Source organism: Oryx dammah, unplaced genomic scaffold, assembly GCF_014754425.2.
Source record: "Oryx dammah isolate SB20612 unplaced genomic scaffold, SCBI_Odam_1.1 HiC_scaffold_28, whole genome shotgun sequence".
Taxonomy (NCBI): Eukaryota; Metazoa; Chordata; class Mammalia; order Artiodactyla; family Bovidae; genus Oryx; species Oryx dammah.
Window position 1 is genome coordinate 3,438,780 of NW_024070212.1, and position 20,536 is coordinate 3,459,315.

Genomic DNA, 20,536 nt, shown 5'->3' on the forward strand with positions numbered 1-20,536 from the left:
CGTCAAAGATACTAATGAATGGACTTTCTAGTGGTAGGCTGTAAGATGTCCTTGTTATGTCCTTTTCAACGTTGTTATCCATGAGTTGGATAAAATATGGAAAGCAGTTCATCAGATCTTCGGAAGTCATTATATGGGGAGAGGATTAAACAATACACTGGACAAAGGAAGCAGGATCTCAAAAATTCTGGGATGATGAATTTAAACATTTTCCTTTCAGAGGAACATAGGAAGATACTGCTTGTTGATTCTCAAACCAATTGCCCAAGAATGGAATGGGGGGTGTGCATAAAATACAACTTGGGGGTACGGATTTATCAAATCCTACATGAATAAGCATGTGAGGCTGCCCAGAGCTAATGCAATTTAGCAAACAATATTCCATGTATGTTTTTCACTGGTCACGTCCATGCGGGTCTCAGCTGATGTTCTGAGACCAGAGGCCTGCTAGGGGAGCTCTGGGCAACAAGACTCTTCACAGTGCTGGCCTGATCTTTCTTCCTCCTTCCTGACCTGCTTTTGCTCTGACCCTCCATCTTGGCCTCCTCCCCTCTTGCCATCCCGACTCTATTCCTGCCTCTAACCTTTTATTCTTAGCTTTTGGTCCAGGCTCGCCTACCATGTGAACCTTGCTTTTTATTTCCCCACCATGGGACTCTGATTTGACTGCCTTTATGGCTGTCTATGTGCAGTGCTGCATCTGAAGAAAACCCTCAGAGCTCAGATTATGACCCTGACCTCTGGTGGGTGTGCTGACAGCACCTCCATTGCCCCCCAATACATACACCATGAAGAGAAGATTTGGACCGTATATGGAGTATTGTATCCAAGTCTGGCTGACCCCTTTCCCTACCATAAGGGTATCTATGTAAACTGAAGTACATTCATAGAAGAAGGATAGATTGTGACTAGACTTGAACAGTTGGTGATATGTGAAATGAATGAAAGAGACAAGAATGCCTAGTGAATGTAGATTATGGCCTTGGGAAATTTATCTCCGAATTTGCAGATGATCCTATTGTGAAAGACCCCACAGGCTTCTCCTGTGTGGCCCCAGGGAGTAGCCTAGAACCTGTGGGCAGAAGCAGTGGGGAGGAGATAGGATTTTAGCTCAGTGAAAACTTTCTCATGAGCTGTTCAGAAATGGAATGGAATGAAATGATAGTGAGCTTCCCATTACTGGAGGTGTTCAAGTATAGGTGGAGCAGTGGCTTGTCAGAAAAACTGTATAGCAGATCCAAACATCAAAGGGATGCATAGACTCTATGATCTGTGGGTCGGTTCCACCAAAGAAGCTCTGTGTCAGTGAGGCCTCAGTGGCACTTTTTGAACAGGCAGCCTGATGACAGAACGCTTCCCTTCAGTGACACATCAGAGGACCACCTGTCTGTCTTTCCTACCTGTACTGTGTTCTGTGTGAGTGAGCTCTGGCTCCTAACTGCCCTTCTCAAGCTTCGACCATTTGAGCACAGACCAGTGCTTCCGGCCACCAGAGCAGGAGGTGCTTACTGCAAGTCTAAGGGCCACTCTGGATTAGTTTTTCCAAAGTTGAGGAGGATCTCTCACTCTTGGCCAATCTTGGGTTTATGAAGGGGTCTGTTCTCTCTTCACCCCATCCCCACCTCCTTTCCCAGATCAAACACCAAGTGCATTGGATAGTTAGAAGCCATAGGGAAGAAACCCATTTTAATAAAACCCCATTGATTTATTTTGCGGGGTGCAAGTCAAAGAAAAGACATCTAAAGAGTCCCTCCCCACTTCCCCCTCCTCTATCCTGACCTACTCTGGGTCAGTCACACATCGATTGGCTTCCTAGATAACAGATCGCGCCACCGGTGGGGACCTCTGGGGACCAGCCGGGAGCTGTAAGAGTCGCACGCAGCAGCCCTGCCCCGACTTAATCAAACTAGCAACAGGATCTGCCTCCCGCGGCAGCGCGGCGGTGGCAGTGTGGCAGCGGCGGCGGCGGCATTATGCGTGATTACTGACAGGCACCAGCTGCTGCCGCCACCGCCGGCTCGACGCACGATGTGGACGCTCAGATCGAGAGGCAGATTCCTGACTAATCCCAGAGGGCTGGCCCAGCCCGAGCTGCCCGGGCTGCTAGGAAGCGATGACCACTCTTGTTAGCCCAAGTTGAAGGGAGCCCGGCTGCGCTTGGGAGCAGGGAGAGGCCGAGCCTCAGAGCAGACGCGTCCGGGAGGACTATGAACTGAAGAGTCAACATGTATGGAAATTATTCTCACTTCATGAAGTTTCCCACAGGCTTTGGAGGTGAGTATTTCACACGGCTTCAACGCCGGGACCGTCTGGAGAGACGGAGCGGAGATGGGGAGATCCGGATCACTGGATTAGGATTGAATTGGGAAGGAGGGCATATATGTTTATCGGCGTCGATGGTGTGTTTCCGTGTGAGTGTGTGTGTGAGCGCGCGGGCAGGAGTGAGGGGCACGGATGGGGAGAGGGAGGGAGGGAGAGCGGGAGAGAACGGTCCGTAGGTGAGGATCTGTTTGCACATTCGAATGAGTGAACAGATGGGAGGATACGTGGATATTCTAAGGAGAGCCTGAACCAACATGCTTGGGAGTATGTCTGAGACAAAGGTAGACTGAGAGCATTGTTCTAACTCAGTGGGTTTGTGGGGGTGTGAAGAATGGAAGAGGTAAGAGGAAATTACTGGGATGAACCTAGTACCCAGCTTGCCATGAGAAAAAAAAATGACGGAAAAGGTTTTGCCAATATTAAGGGTACCTGGGATACTTCATAACAACAGACTGATTGTTTTATTTAAAAGTAGATTTCCCTAGAATTGCATTTTTTTAAAAAAGAAAACATAGTGCTTTAATTTGCTGCCGTGTTTCCCTTCCTCTGTTTTCTCCCCTTTTGATTTGCTAATAGCCTCTTGTCCCCTCCCCTGCTGCTGCCCCCAGTTCCACTTCCAGGGTCACTGCCAACACCTCCACTCTGAGGGTCGAGATCTGGGCGCGGTGGTGTTGGGGGGGTGGGTGTCTGGGCTCTCATAGCAGAGAACAGGCAGCTGGAGCTCCAGGTTGCCAAGCCAGGCAGGGCAGCCAGGTGGCACTTCCCAGGGGCCACCCTCACACCCAGGCACTTTGGTCCCAAGGCTGCTTTGACTCAGTGACAGAAGCAGCACAGTAGCCCAGCTTCGGGTAAATGGGCCCAACAGCTGACCAACTGCCTCTGACTTGTCAGCTGGTGGCAGGAGGTTTGGAATCTTAGGAGCCAAAGGGGAGAGCAGGCGCTGGCAGGCACGACAAAGCAGAAATTCTTGTTAGGTCTTGAGGACTGAAAAGTCCTTGCCCTCCCCACCTCCTGTGAGGACAGATAGGCAATTCATCTGAAGGCTTGGGAGCAAAGCTTGTCTATTCCACTGGGCCCACCACTCCATAAGGTGTAGTGGGACACTGGAAGTGGATGGGGTTCCTGTCCTGGAGACATTAAGCCAGGGGGTTTGCTTATTTATTAGGGATGTGTTGGGCAGTTTTTATGGACCAAGCATGAAGTTAGGTGCTCATAACACAGATGTTCATGAGATAGAGTCTGTACTATTTGTACGGGGCAAGCTTGTCATTGCACAGACACATTGTAATACAGCATGGTGTGTGCACCGTTGGTTGCAGAAGGAGGTTGCTGCTTGGATCTGATGGGTGAGGGACCCTGGCCACACGTTCTGGGGAAGACAATGTTGAAATTACTGGGGCCAGTCTTGTGACGTGACCCAGTGAGTGTGGTGGCCAAGGCTGTGAAGTGGACATCTGATCTTCAGCATACAGTTGGGTGCTGTGAAAAGCCTTCCTGACTCCCATCTTGGTCCCCTTCTCAGCTGAGAAGCACTTTTTCCTTTTCCTCGTGAGTTCAGTTGTCTGAAGAACATGCCTATCCATGAGATTCTTGGGACCCTCGAGGTCTGTGAGGTTATGGCTTCTTAACTGCCAAGGAGACCCTCTGAGATGGTTGGGGTGAATAAAAGGGTTGAAGGTGGACAGGTGTAGGAAGAGACAGTCTGGGGAAAGAAGGTCTAGTCCAAAATTCACTGGGAGCTGCTGTCTGGAATCTTGGGATTGTAATATCCTGAGACCTCAAAGAGTGCCTTGCTGCTGCTAAGTCGCTTCAGTCATGTCTGACTCTGTGCGACCCCATAGATGGGAGCCCACCAGGCTCCCCCATCCCCGGGATTCTCCAGGCAAGAACACTGGAGTGGTTTGCCATTTCCTTCTCCAATGCATGAAAGTGAAAAATGAAAGGGAAGTAGCTCAGTCGTGTCCAACTCTTAGTGACCCCATATACTGCAGCCCACCAGGCTCCTCCATCCTGGGATTTTCCAGGCAAGAGTACTGGAGTGGGGTCCCACCGCCTTCTCCAAAAGAGTGCTTTAGTCCTCTCTTAATATAGATGTGTAAACTGAGGCCTCAAGGAAGGCAGTACCAGGCTAAGGTTATATGGTGTTGAGGAGGAGAACCCTTCTAGAAAAGCCCCTGAGTCGAACTTCTAATAACATTCCTTCTATCTGATGCAGTGAAAAAAGCATGAAAGATATCTATCTGTCTATCTCTCTATCTATCTATATATATAGAGAGAACTGAGTTTGGTTCCCAGGTTTTTACTTACTAGTTGTGTGACCTTAGGCAAGATATTGAACCTCTCTGAGCCTCATCTCTAAAATGTAGTTTAAAATCCCATCTCAGACCATGGGTGTGAGCATTAAACATGCAAATGCTTGAAAAAGCAGATATAGAGTGTTTATATATTTAGTGTTTAATAAAAGTTTTGTCCCCTCTATTCTGCCCAAGTACTAACATCAAATTAATTTAAAAATCAAAAAAGTACTATAGAATAATGAATTAGGAATCTTATTTAGTATAATAAAGTTTCAGATAAAAGGAAACACAATGGCTGGGCCATGCAAGAGGAGGCTGATATAACCATGGGGGGCAGGGGAAGGATTATCTAAGCTGTTGAAACGTCTGTCCCGATGCTCCTTTTCCTCCTGAGGGAGGAGAACAATTATTTGGTTTAGTTGTACTGAGGTTTTCCATTGTGTTTGTATTTGCCAGCTAAGAGGTAGAAACATTGAGCAAAGGTAAAGGCCCCATCTGTAGGAAGGTCTGCCTGATAACTTGCAGAGGTGAGAGAGGGGGGTGAGAGGGAGAAGGACCCCCCTGCAGGTGCTGGGGAGACCTGAACTCTGAAGCAGACATAGCCTACAGTCCCTCACTCCTTTTGCCCCAATGAGGCAAGCTGCACTGCACATATTAAATGATTTAGTGAGTAACCTCTGCTCTTTTATATATTAGCAAGTGGAACTGCAGAGGGCTCCCGTGATTTCTGAGAATCTCTAGGGAAGCAATGTCACCCTTGGGAAATAACACCTGGGATTTGTGTCTGGGCTGTGCTTACCAGATATCAGACCATCCTCCCATCAGTGAACAAGACACTGGGCAAACTGGCCGCAGGGTGGGGACTAGCTGGGTTGCAGTGGCCCCACCAAGGTGCCCACTTGCCGAGCTCTGGTCTCTCCCATGTGATGAGGCAAGAACCTTTCTCTTCTTATTTTCTGCCAGCTGCCCAGTAAGAGATTTGTTTGCCTGGATGAGACAGTTGCAGCCTCTAAGAAGATGGCAGAACAAATCCTGTAATCCCCCTTCCAATTGTGCAGTAATCCTCAGGGTGAAAAGGAGATCAGGGGAGAGGGGACTTGTCTCATTTCATTTAACAAGCACACAGTAGCACTTACTAAGTGCCCACTACCATTGTAAGCACTTCACCATTATCATCTCATTTAATCCTCATGACAACTCCTTGAGTGGGTATTATTACCATCATTATGACACTCCTTTTATAGACGAGGAAACAGGCATTGTAAGCTGCAATAACTCATTTTAAGGTCCCAGAGCTGGAAAATGGCACAGCCAAGGCTTTGAACCCAGGCAGTCTGGTCCTGAGTCCAAGCGATGCTGAGCTGCCTCTCACAACTTCTGTGGGCCACAGAGTTGCCACAGCAAGCTAAGGCAGCAGCACATGGCTTGAAGGGATGACGAACCCCAAGCCAGTCCCGCCACTGCCTCGCAGCTGTAGACACAGGGGCCTGGCCTTGAGGAGTAAAGCACACGGTAACTTAGCAGTCACTCAGGTGCAATGGTGGCCTCTGGAGAATTAGTTGCTGGCTTATTCTGGGGGCCTGGGTCTTCCCTGGTGGCTCAGATGGTAAAGAATCTGGCTGCAATGCAGGAGATCTTCCCTGGGTTAGGAAGACTCCCTGGAGAAAAGCATGGTTATCCACTACAGTATTTTTGCCTGGAGAATCCCATGGACAGAGGAGCCTGGTGGGCTACAGTCCAAGGGGTTGCAAAGAGTCGGACTCAACTGAGCAATTAACACTTTCACTTTTTCCCTGGGGGTCTAATGATTTGTAAGAGCCCTACTCTACTGAGTCTGACCACTTGTGTAGAATAGTCCCCTTCTTACGTAAGAGTAGCCGTAGAGGAGGGGTTGAGTTGGAGGTGTGTGTGTGTATGCATGTGTCTGTGTGTGGAGGGCAATATGAGCATGTGGGAGGAGGGTGTGTGTGTGTGTTTATGTGTATGCCAGAACATATTTTTCCCCTCCACAAATGTGTGGGTGGCTAATAGGGACTTACCATGGAGGTAAGTGCTTAGGGTTTATGTAGGAAGGAATAAATGTTTATGAGATTTAGGAAGGAGTATATTTAGTATAAACTATTTTCTGAAACATTTACAATCTTACCAAGAGATAGAGAGCTGAATAGCAACTGGGGGAAGAAATTATGCAAAGAGTAATCAAAATTCTCCACCTCTTCCTTCCCCTCATTATGTAGCTTCTGTATCTGCAGAGAACTTAGCCACCAGAGTTGGGTGGCTGGGGTGCCAGGGGCTCCCGGAGGAAGCTGCTATTTTTTTTTCTCTTATTGGAAAGTAGAAAACACAGAGGCCCAGGGAATCTAAGATGCGACTGTTCTAGAAGGCCTGGGTTTGGGTGGCTCTCTTGAGACTGACCCAGGTCTTGGTTCAGTGGCTGGTTATGGCCTCTGTCACAGCCGCTCAGCTCTTCTGTTGTGATGGGGAAGTGGCTGTGGTCAATTGTATAATCTAAAGCATGGGGACGTGCTGTGTTGAGTATGTTGGCCCACCCCTAGGGGATCATTCCAGAGAAGTTTTGGTACTATTTTGATTGTCTCCCAGTTAGCAGTGAATAACAACACTAGCTCTGAACAGCTCTTCACCCCTCCTCTACCCCCTACTCCCACCCCAGCTTCCCTGCAAGAGCTGAATCGTTAAAGCCAGAAAAAGACGTGTAGCTCATCTGCACTGACCCATCAGTTACAGCTGAGGACACTAGGGAAAGCAGGTGGGGCTTGCCTGGGACCTGTGGCTACTTATGCTCTACAAACTGAGTTCTCCTGAGCACCCTTGGGGGCCACCTGTGGTGGCAGAAAGAAATGTGGAGGGAGGCTAAGCCACAGAGAACCCTCCCCTCATGTCTTGGTAAAATAACAATGCTACCAACTACACAGGGTCAAGGGTTAACATTCCACAGTGTAGGGATTCAATAAAACAAAGGCTGGAAAATTGTAAACACACAATAAAAGTTTGTTTCTCTTTCCTCCTGCAGAAAACTTGGGGACTATGGTAGTATATTCAGCTTAAATTTTGTATGAGGTTTTTCTTTGGGGAGGCATGCCTGTTCTTAAAGTGTCAGACTGTGCACTATGAGAGGCTGACAAAGTGAAGTTAATAAGGCATCCATTCTGGGCCAGTTACAGAAAATTATATTTTAGCAAATCGTTCCAGGACAGACACTTGTGAGATCTGGCAGAAAGAGGGCAGTGACCTGGGACCTCCCATCCCTATAATCTTTAGGATAGCCTCACCCCAGGCCAGGGTCCTTAGTGAGTCATATTCCCCTGAGTTTCCCCAACTTCAAATTGCACAGCCTGGGCCTGTTTGCTCCTTTTATCAGATACTGTAACTGAGAAGGGAGCGAGGGAGAGGGCAAGAGTTCGCAGGTTCAAGACCAAGCTCAAATTTCTATGGGGATTTTAGAATTCAGCATGTGAGCTTAAAAAATGGAAAAGCTTGTGATCTTTTACTCAAAATACATTTACAAGAAGTCAGAGGAACAGTAAAGAAAGCACTTGATAAACACGTTGGGATGTTCCTTCTAGGCTGGCTGCCTAGGTTGCATTTCTGTGACTCAGCGTCTCTTTTGTCTCTCCTTTGGTTGGTCCCTAATGTCATGGGGAAGCAATCTTGGAAAGGCTGGGGCTCATGATATCTGTGTTTTCTCAGTCCCAGTGACATAGGGAACAGAGCAAAAGTTAGAGATCACCAGGAGGGAAAGAATATTCCAGACCGCTCCAGGAGGGCCTGTCAATCTTTCAGGTAGCACACTTTGGCTCAGCATCTGGTTTATGCAAGGGTTGTGTAGGACACCAAGAATTAAGACCCATCCTCTGTCCTGAAGGAGTATATAAACCAGTTACAAGCTCTGAAGTCTGTAGGACGGTTGGAGATGATTTATTTCTGGACATGTTTTTTGCGGCTGAGGTTAAGAGAATGGTCCAAAGAATTTAGGTATTTAGGACCTGAGAACAAATAATACCATGCCCATTACCCAATGGTAACATTGCACTAAGGATACGGTTCTCTGTATTTTTAAATTAATTTTTGTTGGAGTATAGTTGCTTTATAATGCTGTGTTAGTTTCTGCTGTACAACAAAGTGAAGCAGCTATCCATAAACATATATCACTTCTTTTTGGATTTCCTTCCCATTTAGGTCACCACAGTGCATTGAGTCGAGTTCCCTGTGCTAGGCAGTATGTTCTCATTGGTTTTCTGTTTTATACACAGTATCAATAGTTTATATAAGTCAATCCCAATCCCCCAATTCTTCCCACCCCACCTGTTTCCCCTTGATATCCATACATTTGTTTTCTATGTCTATGTCCCTATTTCTGCTCTATGGTTCACCATATTTTTAAATAACTACAATCTTTAGAAGACAGTCCATATTGAGAGGCTAGGGAGAGCATGGGCTTTACAATGGCCAGGTGGTTAAGGAATCTGCCTGCAATGCAGGAGACACAGGAGACACAGGTTAGATCCCTGGGTCAGGAAGATACCCTGGAGGAGGAAATCGCAACCTACTCTAATATTCCTGCCTGAAAAATTCCATGGACAGAGGAGCCTGGCAGGATACAGTCCAAAGGGTCAGAAGAAGTTGGACGTGACTGAGCGACTAAGCACGCGCTAATGACACACTGAACTGATGATTTGTTTGAGACTTCCCTCGTGGCTCAGACAGTAAAGAAGCTGCCTGCAGCGCAGGAGACCAGGGTTTGATCCCTGGGTAAGGAAGATCCCCTCAGAATGTGAACAAGAAGCCTACAGAGACAGAGAAAGAGATTGAAGTCATGGATTCAAGAGCTGGATGTGGGCAGAATTGGTGTTCAAGGGCTTCAGGAGCAAGGGGTTAGAGGGGGCCCCGTAAGTCAATGCCTGGGGCGCTTCCTGGCCTTTGTCTTCATGGGCTGGTACATGGCGCACCAGTGCACGGATTTGGTTTAAAGGGACAGACAGCTGGTCCTGTTTGGTGGAGCCCCTACTCTTCAGTAACCTCTTGTGTCTCCAATATGTTGGGGATGGCACAATATCCATCTTTACCAGCAAGGTTCAAATTTGGTCCTGGGTAGGAAGGGTGGTATGAAAGCAAAATGCCATTAATTACATGCAGAGAGGCTGACAGAAATTGTGCCAGACTAAACTCAGACTCTAGGTCTTTAAATAATTCACAACAACTACTTGAAAGGGTCCCTTTATCATTCTAAACCTCAATTTTCTAATCTGTCTAATGAGGATAATTTCTTCCCTTCCAAGTACTCTGAGTCAGTCTGAAGGCGATCAGCCCTGGGATTTCTTTGGAAGGACTGATGCTAAAGCTGAAACGCCAGTACTTTGGCCACCTCATGCGAAGAGTTGACTCATTGGAAAAGACTCTGATGCTGGGAGGGATTGGGGGCAGGAGGAGAAGGGGACGACAGAGGATGAGATGGCTGGATGGCATCACTGACTCGATGGATGTGAGTCTGAGTGAACTCCGGGAGTTGGTGATGGACAGGGAGGCCTGGCGTGCTGCGATTCATGGGGTTGCAAAGAGTTGGACACGACTGAGCGACTGAACTGAACTGAACTGAAGCTTGGATGGAACAGAAAGGCTTCCAAGGACCTGCTATATCTGTAGCATCTAGCAGGGAGGACGAGATGGTTGAATGGCATCATTGACTCAATGCACATGAGTTTGAGCAAACTCTGGGACATGGTGAAGGACAGGGAAGCCTGGCGTGCTGCAGTCCGTGGGGTCGCAAAGCGACTCGACTGAGCGACTGAACAACAGCGGCAGAAAGCCTAGTACACAGTTAGGAGCCCTCAACAAGCATTTTTTTTGACTGACAGAACCAATGATTGATATGGGAATACACAGCAGACAATTATAAAGAGTTTTACGAATGTAAGGCAATAGGTACTGGATGGAATAGGCTTGGACGAGGGAGTAGAAGGCCCAGCGTTTTTGCCCTGACTGCATGACCAAGTCATGCAACTTCTCTAGAAAATGAAGTGGTTCCTGAAGTCCTGAAAGTCTAATTTCTACCCCAAAACAACATGGCCTTACTAATTTGTGATATTATTAATTTGGAATGGTGATTAAATTGATCAGGCAGGAAATAGTCTGTATTTGTACATTCATGAAGAATAACAAAAAAAGGTTAAGCAAGTAAGACTGTGGAAGTCTTGAGCCTCTTTAAGTTACATTGGTTTCTAAGCAATTTGAAAAGAAAGCATAGTAGAAATCTCATTAGCATATTAACGGGGTGTTAATTACAAAAGAATCTTTTAAAGCAGATTTTATAAAACCCCCACTTAATAACCATTAGCTTGTGGTACTTGAAACACAAACTCTTCACGTGTATTACTTAGAAGTAATAAAATTGTAATTTAAAAGTAATCTGCCAACTTGTCATGAATTTAGACTGATTTTTCTCTCAATTGATCCAAATGAGTGAGGTTTTGCTATAATTATATATAATGCTGGTAATAATGAGGCTGATTATCAATCTTTGCTGCTTTTCACTACCTCCATCATTGCAGGTTTTAGGGAAAGGGGTGGGGATGGAGGGAGAAGGAGGGATGGAGGGGAGAGTGGAGGCAGAGAGGGAGGAGGGGCCGCCAATCTCTCCCTCCCCCTCATCCAAGCACTGGAAGAAGCAAGCCCCCGCCCCCAGCTGAACAGCCCGCCAGCCCTCCGGTGGGGCCTGCAGGAGTCAGGCTGTGTGGGCTCAGGCTGGCGGGCTGGTTGGAGCTGCACGCAGCTCATCACATCAGCCGCTGCACCCTGTGTCCTCATATTCCTGCCGAGAGGCCACGGAGCCTGAGCCACAGGGGCCGAGGGCGTGTCTCTTCTCCCACATGCTCCCACCTCCATCATGGGTCTTCATTTTCCCCACTGAGAAAGCCAGAAAGGACGTTGGTAGCAGAGAAGGCTTCCCATTAAAAAATGCAGTTTCTACTTGTGCTTCTGGCTCAGTAAGAATTCAGCTAATAATGTGATGTCCACATCTGTTAAAAAGTGGAGTTCAACGCCTGTAAAATACTTTCCCGTCCAGTCTCAGAGTGGGGGTACAGCTCAGACGAGTATGTGAAAGTGCTTTTGAAAATGCCACAGCAGTTTAAATATAAGAAATGCATATCAGCCAGTCCTGGGCATCTGAGTGCCCCTTCTGTGGAAGAAAGAGAGAGGAAAAAGCTGAGTTGAACTGAGGTTTGGGTTTCCTACCTGATGAAGGAAACCAGAGCTTGCGTTTGGTATGAGGGGCTAGAATCAGAAGGGAAATATATTAGTCAGAAAGTACCAGGTCATGTACACACGACTGTGTATAAAATAGGTAACTAATAAGGACCTACTGTATAGCATAGGGTACTCTACTCAGTACTCTGTAATGGCCTACAGGAAAAGAATCTAAAAAAGAGTGAATGTATGTATAGTTGAATCACTTTGCTATACACCTGAAACTAAACATTGTAAATCTACTACACTCCAATAAAAATCTAAAACAGAGAGTACCAAGTCAGAATCTTGAGAGAGGCCACAGTTGGGTTAGGAAGGGCAGAGCTGGGGACAAAAATTGGGCCCGGGGAAGCTTGAAGAAGGAGTACTCCTGAGTAACTGCTGCAAGGAGCCACTCAGCCAGTATAGTATATGGTGCAGCTGGGGTTAAAATCCAGGTCTGCTGCCTTTCCCCTAGAATCAGATGCTACTTGTATAATGTACTAGCCACGTTCTCTTAGGCAAGTTATTTAATTTCTCTGTCCCCCAGCTTTTCATTTGTACAATAGGGATGAAAGTTGGTAACCTTAAAGGGGTTTGTAGGAATGAATTAAGTCAGTATATGTAAAGTGTTTGGATCTATGTCTGGCTCATGGGAATTGCTTAATAAATATTATCTGTTGTTTTTACTTAGCAGAGGAGATGACATTTAAGTGTCAGTTGAGTGTCTTCGTATTGCAGGCCTCCCTACCTCCCTTGCAGCCTGGCTGTATATTATAAGCCAAGTAGGGAAAAGATATGTGAACAAGTTTCCCTTTGACTAGGAAGGTTTCTGAATATTCTATGACTGTTAGGCTTATGTAACACATCCCTCCATTAGCAAAAAGGAGGCAGGTTGGTTGTGAGATTGTGTCCACCATGACAGAAAGTAGACTGGGATAAGGCCCCATGACATTCCCTTGGTTTCTAATGGAGAGTCCTGACTCTTAGAAATAGCAAGGTTTTTTGTTTTTTTTTTTTTAACCTCTGTCCACTTCCCTGTGGCTGGGTGTTACCATTACTGATGATTCATCCTAAGTTTCCATTCCATTCTGAGGATGGGACAGTGAACTCTCTACCCAGGCACAGCAGTTAAGGGGTGGAAATGCCAAGCCATTATTTCCTTGTCTGGCCAATCAGAAAGACTCATGCTTGACATTTTATGTTTACTGGCTGAGGATGAGGTTGCTAAGCAACTTCCTTGCCTTGGTTGAATTCTGTAGATCTAAGTACCTGGGCTTTTCTTTCTCAATAAGTGCCCCCTCAACACACACATGCAATTTGTTATCTAGAGATTTCAGAGATTTTCGTTTTGGTAAACATAAGGAACGTAGATTTCTCATGCAAATTATTTCTACTGATGAACTCCCTATATGGTTGTATCAGTTAACAAAAGAACTATTCCATTCATTGAAAGTGTTTAATCTCTCAGTCGTGTCCCACTCTTTGACCCCATGGACTATATAGCTCGCTAGGCTCCTCTGTCCATGGGATTCTCCAGGCAAGAGTACTGGAGTGGGTTGCCATGCCCTTCTCCAGGGCATCTTCCCGACCCAGGGATCGAATCTACGTCTGCCACATTATAGGCAGATTCTTTACTATCTGAGCCACCAGGGAAGCTCATTCATTGATCAGTCAACAGATATTTTTTGAGTATCTACTGTGTTCCAGGCACAGTGCTAGACACCACAATGATAATTGTGGTGAAATTTAAAATATGTGATAGCCAGTAGGGCACCAGGCATTCAGAATGGAAGTTAGCATGGAGGAAATCTCCATGTTGCGATGGATAATGGGGAGATCTGGAGGGTCCAAGGGGAAGGGTTGAGGTTGCTGGAATGATGGAGGGGCACTCTGGGCTCAGAGGAGTGGTTAATATTATAAACAACTGGTATGTTCTGACTAGTGCCTGATGGTAGCTGTTCTTAATAGAACATTTATTCTTGGTGTAGCGTGGGTTAAACTCTATTTACATAATCTTCTACGATGGTATTCAAGCCAGACATAGGTCTCTCTCACCACCTTTATAGTGCGGTAAGTATTTGTAACTGCTACCCCTGCACTAGTGGTCTCAAATGGTTTTAGCACCTCTGAGCTAGATATGGATACCTCCATTTATGGCTGAGGAAACTAGATCAGAGACGTCAAGTTCCTGGCCCAGGTTTACATGACTGGAAAGTGATGCAACCTTCATCCAACCTAGGACATTTGGGCAGCTTCAGAGTCTTGCATTCCACATAGATGTCACTCTGGATGCCCATACAACGTATACATGGACTTCAAAAATCAAACACTTCGCAGATTCCATAATCTCTTTGGTTCCTGGTGACACTGTCAGCATCTCAAACTGCAATCTGGAATCCCAAACAGCCTGAACGGTTAACACGGTCCGGCTGATGATGACAGGGGCCCCTTGGCAAGTGGTCTATACTCTCCCATTCCAGACGGCTACCACCTGCACGTCCTTCTTTTAGATGCTAGTGAGCTATGTCCTACCCACCTCAGTGTTCGTTGAACAGCACTGGAAGGGATCTTAGAAGCCACTAGGTGCTGCCTTCTTATTGGGGAGAGTGAGCTCTGGAAGATGAAAGGCATTTCTTTGGTATGTTGCCAGGAGAGAAGAGAAGGTCCAGAGAAAGTCAACTATCCCTCTCCCATCAGATGAATTAATTTCTATAAAAATTATTGCTGTGCAAAGAGAATGAACATCTGAGAGTGGGCACAGTATGAGGGACTGATGAGGATCTAGAGGGCGTGTGGTCAGGGAGCAAACAAAGCTGATAGGCTGTGCAGGCTGGGAAAACTGGGCTCCCAGCCTCTGCGCAGGAGCCAGGTAGAAGCATTAGAGAAAACCTTGACTTTGGATTTGGACTAGAAACCAAACTTCTGGAAAACTTGTGCTAGCTGTAGTTCCCACATGGCCATGGGGGAAAAAAAAAAGTGAGAGCTGAAGAAACTGATGAAAAATGAAAAATGTCCTAGAGAGGAATGTTTCAGTGTCTATTTGGGAGAATGGATTCATTTTCCATTGAACAACATTTTCATCTTTATTTTCCACCTTTTCTAAAAGCAAAGCTATTTCTAAGCAACAGTGGTCGTTCACTGTGAGAGGCAAAGAATAAAAATTTGTGAAGATGTGTTTGTCTTTTTTAATTTTTCTTATAAAAATGTGGCTATAACAGCCCATCTCTTCTGGGCCATTGACTCAGCAGACATTTTAAAGGCCATGGTAAACCAGACTTTAACTGGCTGTTGCATTCTGTCTCAGTGTACCATTGCCATCACTGAATAATCAAGGAATATTCTGATGGTCTTAATTCATATTATTATTAGTTATAAAAAAATACTGTAGTTTAAATTTCAAATCTCTCTTACATCCTCTCATTTTATTCTGTAAACAATTTGTGAATTTCCCCAAGCCCATATTTTCATACTTTTTGTACAGCTCATGTTTCTTTCTTTTTTTTTTTTTAAAGTAAATGATCAAGCTGGTCAATACTTTATTTTTATATGTGGAATAAAAGCTAAATTCCATATCTGTCTATATGTATTAGATGTTACAAATAACTACATATAATAATAGCTGCAAAAACATTAAATCAGTGTCTATGCATAACTGAATCACTTTGCTGTACACCTGAAACAAATACAATATTATAAATCAACTCTACTTCAATATAAAATAAAATTTTAAAAGAGTAAACAATTCATGAACACAAAACAGAACAGAACTGGAAATTTTGTGTGATTCTCCATTTCTCCCTCCTTATCTACAGCAAATTACTGTTCATGTTTCTCAAATATCATTCCTTTGTATAGTGTTTTCATGATATTCAACATATCACATGTTCTTGTACATAGACATTTTCTGAAGTCAGTTTACTGTTTTTTGAACACTTAAATAGTGATTTTTAGGAAGATAATTTTGTATAAAAGATGGAAGCAGAGTCACTTGCTATAAACAGAAGGAGACAGTAAAAATGAAAATAAAATGATTAATACATTTTAAGTGTTTGCCTATGTATCACTTAAAACGCCACCTCAAATGTTCCGTATCACCAGTGTTAGAGGCTGCATACCTTGGTAACTCTCAGACTGATGACTGTGTGAAGGGAAATCTTGCTCCTGTCTGTCCCATAGCTCTGGGCTGGTGTGAAGCACTGGGCATCAGCCTGGGGATGCAGAAATGAAAAGCACAGTCCCTGAGGTCCATTTCAAGTAGAATATGCAGGGTCCTTGGGTCAGTTTTGGAAAGCCCACACAGGGAAGGGAAAGTCGGTTTCCCTCAGACGGCTTGGGGAAGGACAGCTGTCATCCCAGCCAAGTTCACGGCTCCTCGCCCATCACGTTGGGCTGGCTCCTAACTCACCTGTCACATGTTATCTTAGTGGCAGGCTCAAGGTACACATTGACTTCTTTAAATGTCACAGTCTTCCAGGGCTGCTGAAGAGTCTAAAATCCTTCTTTCTGATCAGTGACCATCTGGGAAGATTTTTTGGGTTTTCTGGCTTGAGCTCTTGGAAGTTGCCCTCTTCTCTCTCCTTCAGATGAACTTTCAGCTCGAGATCACTTCATCACTGAGTCATCTTGTACTTTGTGGTGCGGTGGCCCTCCAAATCATCTCTGCTGTCCTTGACAGAGCGCACAGGAGACAGCATGGGCTTCAGATTGACAGTTTGAATTTAGAATCTGCCACTTGCTACCTGGCTAGTGCTGAGTAACGTGCTAGTGGTGAGGATGCAAAAACAGACACTGTTCTCCCTCTCCGTTTAATGGAAAATACAAGGAAATAACAACAGAAAAGGGCATCAAACCGGATTAAGAATACCAGGGAAGACTTCCTGGAGGAGGTGGTACTTGAGTTAGACCTTGAAGGAAAAATAAAAACTTCCAGACAAAGGAGGTGGGGGCAAGTCATCCCAGAACTTGGAGCAGCATGGGGCCAAGCCTAAGTTGTCATTCATCTGTAAAATGCTGAAATGATCTTCACAGCCCTATTGTCAAGATAGAATGGGTGAAAGTATGGAAATTGGTAGAATGAGTTGATGTATGGAAATTGCCTGATGCTATTTAGGACACGCAAGAAGTGTCTCACCTGTCCCTTTGAACCCTTTGACCACGTCTCTGTGGACCCACAGTGTGGGGTTCACCTCAGTTGTGGTACTTAGAACACGGCAATTCGGATTCATCAGTTTATGAGACAAGTGTCTCTGATAGACTGAAACTCCTGGAAGGTTCTGGCCTCCTCACCCAGGAGTGACTGTTCTCTCTACAAGCAGACGTTACTAAGCTAGGAGAGTGGGCTTCCCTGATGGCTCAGCAGGGAAAGCATCCACCTTCCCAGGCAGGACATACGGCTTTGATCCCTGGGTCAGGAAGATTCCCTGGAGAAGGAAATGGCAACCCACTCCAGTATTCTTGCCTGGGAAATCCTGTGGACAGAGGAGCCTGGCAGGCTACTGTCCATGGGGTCTCGAGAGTTGGATACCGCTTGGAAATGAAACAGCAATAAAGCTAGGAGAAGCTCCAAGGGCAACTCCAGGTTGACATTTTTCTAGTGAGATATTTATGTTTAAGAATCACTGCACAGTTACACCTCTGATACTCCACGTTCCCCTCCAGAATACCCCGCCTCTGCATCCTAGTCCTAGTACTATGGAAGTACCATAGAAGTCTCTGAAAGGCTTAAGACTGCCCCGTAGTCTGGCTCCAGGAGAAAGTGGAGAATTGAATGACTTCTCCGGCAGGCCAGGCTTACCGACCACCTCTCCCCATAACCCTCTCATGTTCCATCCATGAGGACAGCATGGGTGCCATGCTGAAGCCTAGCACCTGCCCATTCTGTCTGTTCTTGCATGCCAGCCACGCAGGGAGCTGGCACTGAGTCCTGGTGGGCTGCTCTGCTGTTCTCTCAGTCTCTGCCCTGCAGCTGTGAACCCTAAAGTTCACAGCTCCTCTCTTCTGGAGAGAGTGCTCCTTGCTGGGCTCCTGAGATGGAAGTTGGGTATGCTTTTTTCTTTTATCTTGAGTTGCATCTAGGAGGGAACTTGGGCTCAACTTTTCTAGGAAAAAGTTACTGGATATCATCTGTCCAGAGCCCATTTCACAGACACTTGTGGCCACAGCTTCCTATCCCCAGAGGAGAAACAGTCTGGGCAGGCCTGGTCGCACTTGCCTTCCTGGGTCTCTGTGGCCGCGGAGCCATGCCCAGCCATCCTGAGTCTTCTTCCCTAAGTGCTGATTAACCCTACACTCTAGAGATTGGATAAGAACCTTATGGGACTAAAACTGCAAAAGCTATAGACAGTGAAAGGCATGGTAACAGCCTCTGCCTTCCCCATGATCATCAGGGAATGTGTTCTCTACAGCAGGCACAGTGTTCAATTCTGAATCGCTAGCCTCTGATGCGGTACCTGCACCATAATAGATGGTGCATATGAATTCATAATTACATATGAATGAATGAATTTCTCCTGACTATAGAGGCTCAGCCCTACCCTTGTTCTCAGAGCAAAATGAGTTTGAGCAGCGAATTCTGGGAGCAGCCCGGACACCTGCTCACTCCATCCCCAACCTGGGAGTTTGGTACAGACTCACCTTCCCTGTCTGACTGGCTCAGGTCACAGTCCCCCTGGCCTGAGGGCTTGTGGGTTATGTCTCTATGGCCCTGATTGTTGTTCTGATACAATTCAAGGTGCATTCCATGTGGTGCACCAGAGAATCTGTCCTACAGCAAGTCCTTTCTCCTTCCTGGTCTTTGCTGGCCTTTATTCTACCAGCTGTGAGAGTTCACAGGTGTGCAGATATGGCTGGAAGAAGGGGAATGATAGAGGAGACAAAAGGAGGGGACTCTGTCCTCACACACCACCCCTGTGCTCCCCCGGCCTCCCATCACCTTTGATTTTTTCTCCTTACAGGTTCTCCCGGCCATACTGGTTCCACGTCCATGAGTCCGTCGGCAGCCTTGTCCACAGGGAAGCCCATGGACAGCCACCCCAGCTACACCGACACCCCAGTGAGTGCCCCACGAACGCTGAGTGCAGTGGGGACCCCCCTCAATGCCCTGGGCTCTCCATATCGAGTCATCACTTCTGCCATGGGCCCACCCTCGGGAGCACTGGCAGCCCCTCCAGGAATCAATCTGGTTGCCCCGCCTAGCTCTCAGGTAGGTGTATGTCCATCTTCTTCAATGTCTTTCCAGACATCTTTAACAGTTTCATCCTGGTGCTGAGCCAGCACTCAGTAGGTGCTTAATGCACGCTGGTGAAGGAATTGGGTTGTCTGTGTAGGCTTCCCTCCTGCAAGACCTTCATTGAGTGTATCCTCAGGCAGCTGCAGAGAACTGGCAATGCCTCATGGTCTAGGAGTTTTGATGGTTCAGTCTTGGCTGTAATTTCAACATCTCTTAGGCCTGTTTGTCTTCCATGGGATGGAACCCCTTGATCCTTCTCAACTCAATACTAGGTATTTTTCAAGTCAGTGAAGTGCCTGGTCCTTTTCTATATCCTGTAGGTGATACTGAAATGGTCAGGATGTGGTCTTTCCTCTCCAGGAGTTTACCATTGAGAAGCAGGTGCTGCACATGGGTAAATCTAAAACAAGGCAGACTGTGTTACGTACCTGTTATCTCTGAGACAGAGGCAAAGATTGTGGAAAATCGGGGGGAAAACCCTCACTCTAGTTCCTAGTGCCTTTTGCTGCAACAGAGGCAAGGATGTATATGCATGGTAGACATTGTCTGCTGCCCTAAGAAAAGTACAGGTTGGCCGGATGCTATTTATTTCCTTCTAGCAATGTCACACCGAGACCATCAACCTTCACTTCTTGTAGTGCTCAGCTATTGCTTCAGTGATGCTGCATAACAGACAATCCCCAAATTTCCATGGCTTACAAAAACACACAATTATTTTCTTACAAGTTTATGTGTTGTTTAGAAAAGTTCTAGATCCCCTCGTGGCTCAGGTAAATAGTCTGCCTGCAATGCGGGAGACCTGGGTTCAGTCCCTGGGCCAGGAAGACACCTTGGAGAAGGAAATGGCAATCCACTCCAGTGTTCTTGCCTGGAAAATCCTATGGATGGAGGAGCCTGGCAGGCTACAGTCCATAGGGTCACAAAGAGTCGGGCACGACTGAGCCACTTCATTTTCTTTTTGGGCTTCCCATGTGGATCATCTGGTAAAGAATCTACCTGCAAAGCAGGAGACCTGGATTTGATCCCTGGATTGGGAAGATTCCCCTGGAGAAGGGAATGGCTACCCTCTCCAGTATTCTGGTCTGTAGAACTCCATGGATTGTATAATCCGTGGGAATGAAAACCACAATCACAGAAAACTAATCAACTGATCACATGGCCCACAGCCTTGTCTAACTCAATGAAACCATGAGCCATGCTGTGTAAGGCCACCATGTAGGTCATGGTGGAGAGTTCTGACCAAAAGCGGTCCACTGGAGAAGGGAATGGCAAACCACTTCAGTATTCTTGCCTTGAGAACCCCATGAACAGTATGAAAAGGCAAAAAGATAGGACACTGAAAGATGAACACCCCAGGTTGATAGGTGCCCAATATGCTACTGAAGAACAGTAGAGAAATAACTCCAGAAAGAATGAAGAGACAGAGCCAAAGCAAAAACAACAC

The 20,536-nt window shown here is 46.3% G+C and overlaps 1 protein-coding gene across 2 annotated transcripts in view; it reads left to right on the forward strand.

Moving 5' to 3' along the window:
• The first annotated feature begins 1,947 nt into the window (after positions 1-1,947).
• The window catches only part of RXRG (retinoid X receptor gamma), a 49,866-nt gene continuing 31,277 nt past the window's right edge, over positions 1,948-20,536 (forward strand). The window contains exons 1-2 of one of the 2 annotated variants that reach the window (XM_040229970.1): positions 1,948-2,274; positions 18,818-19,065. In XM_040229970.1, the coding sequence (XP_040085904.1) occupies positions 2,226-2,274; positions 18,818-19,065 (297 nt within the window). In that variant the 5' untranslated portion in view covers positions 1,948-2,225. The remainder of the gene's footprint in view (positions 2,275-18,817; positions 19,066-20,536) is intronic. The other variant, XM_040229971.1, reaches the window with a different exon arrangement.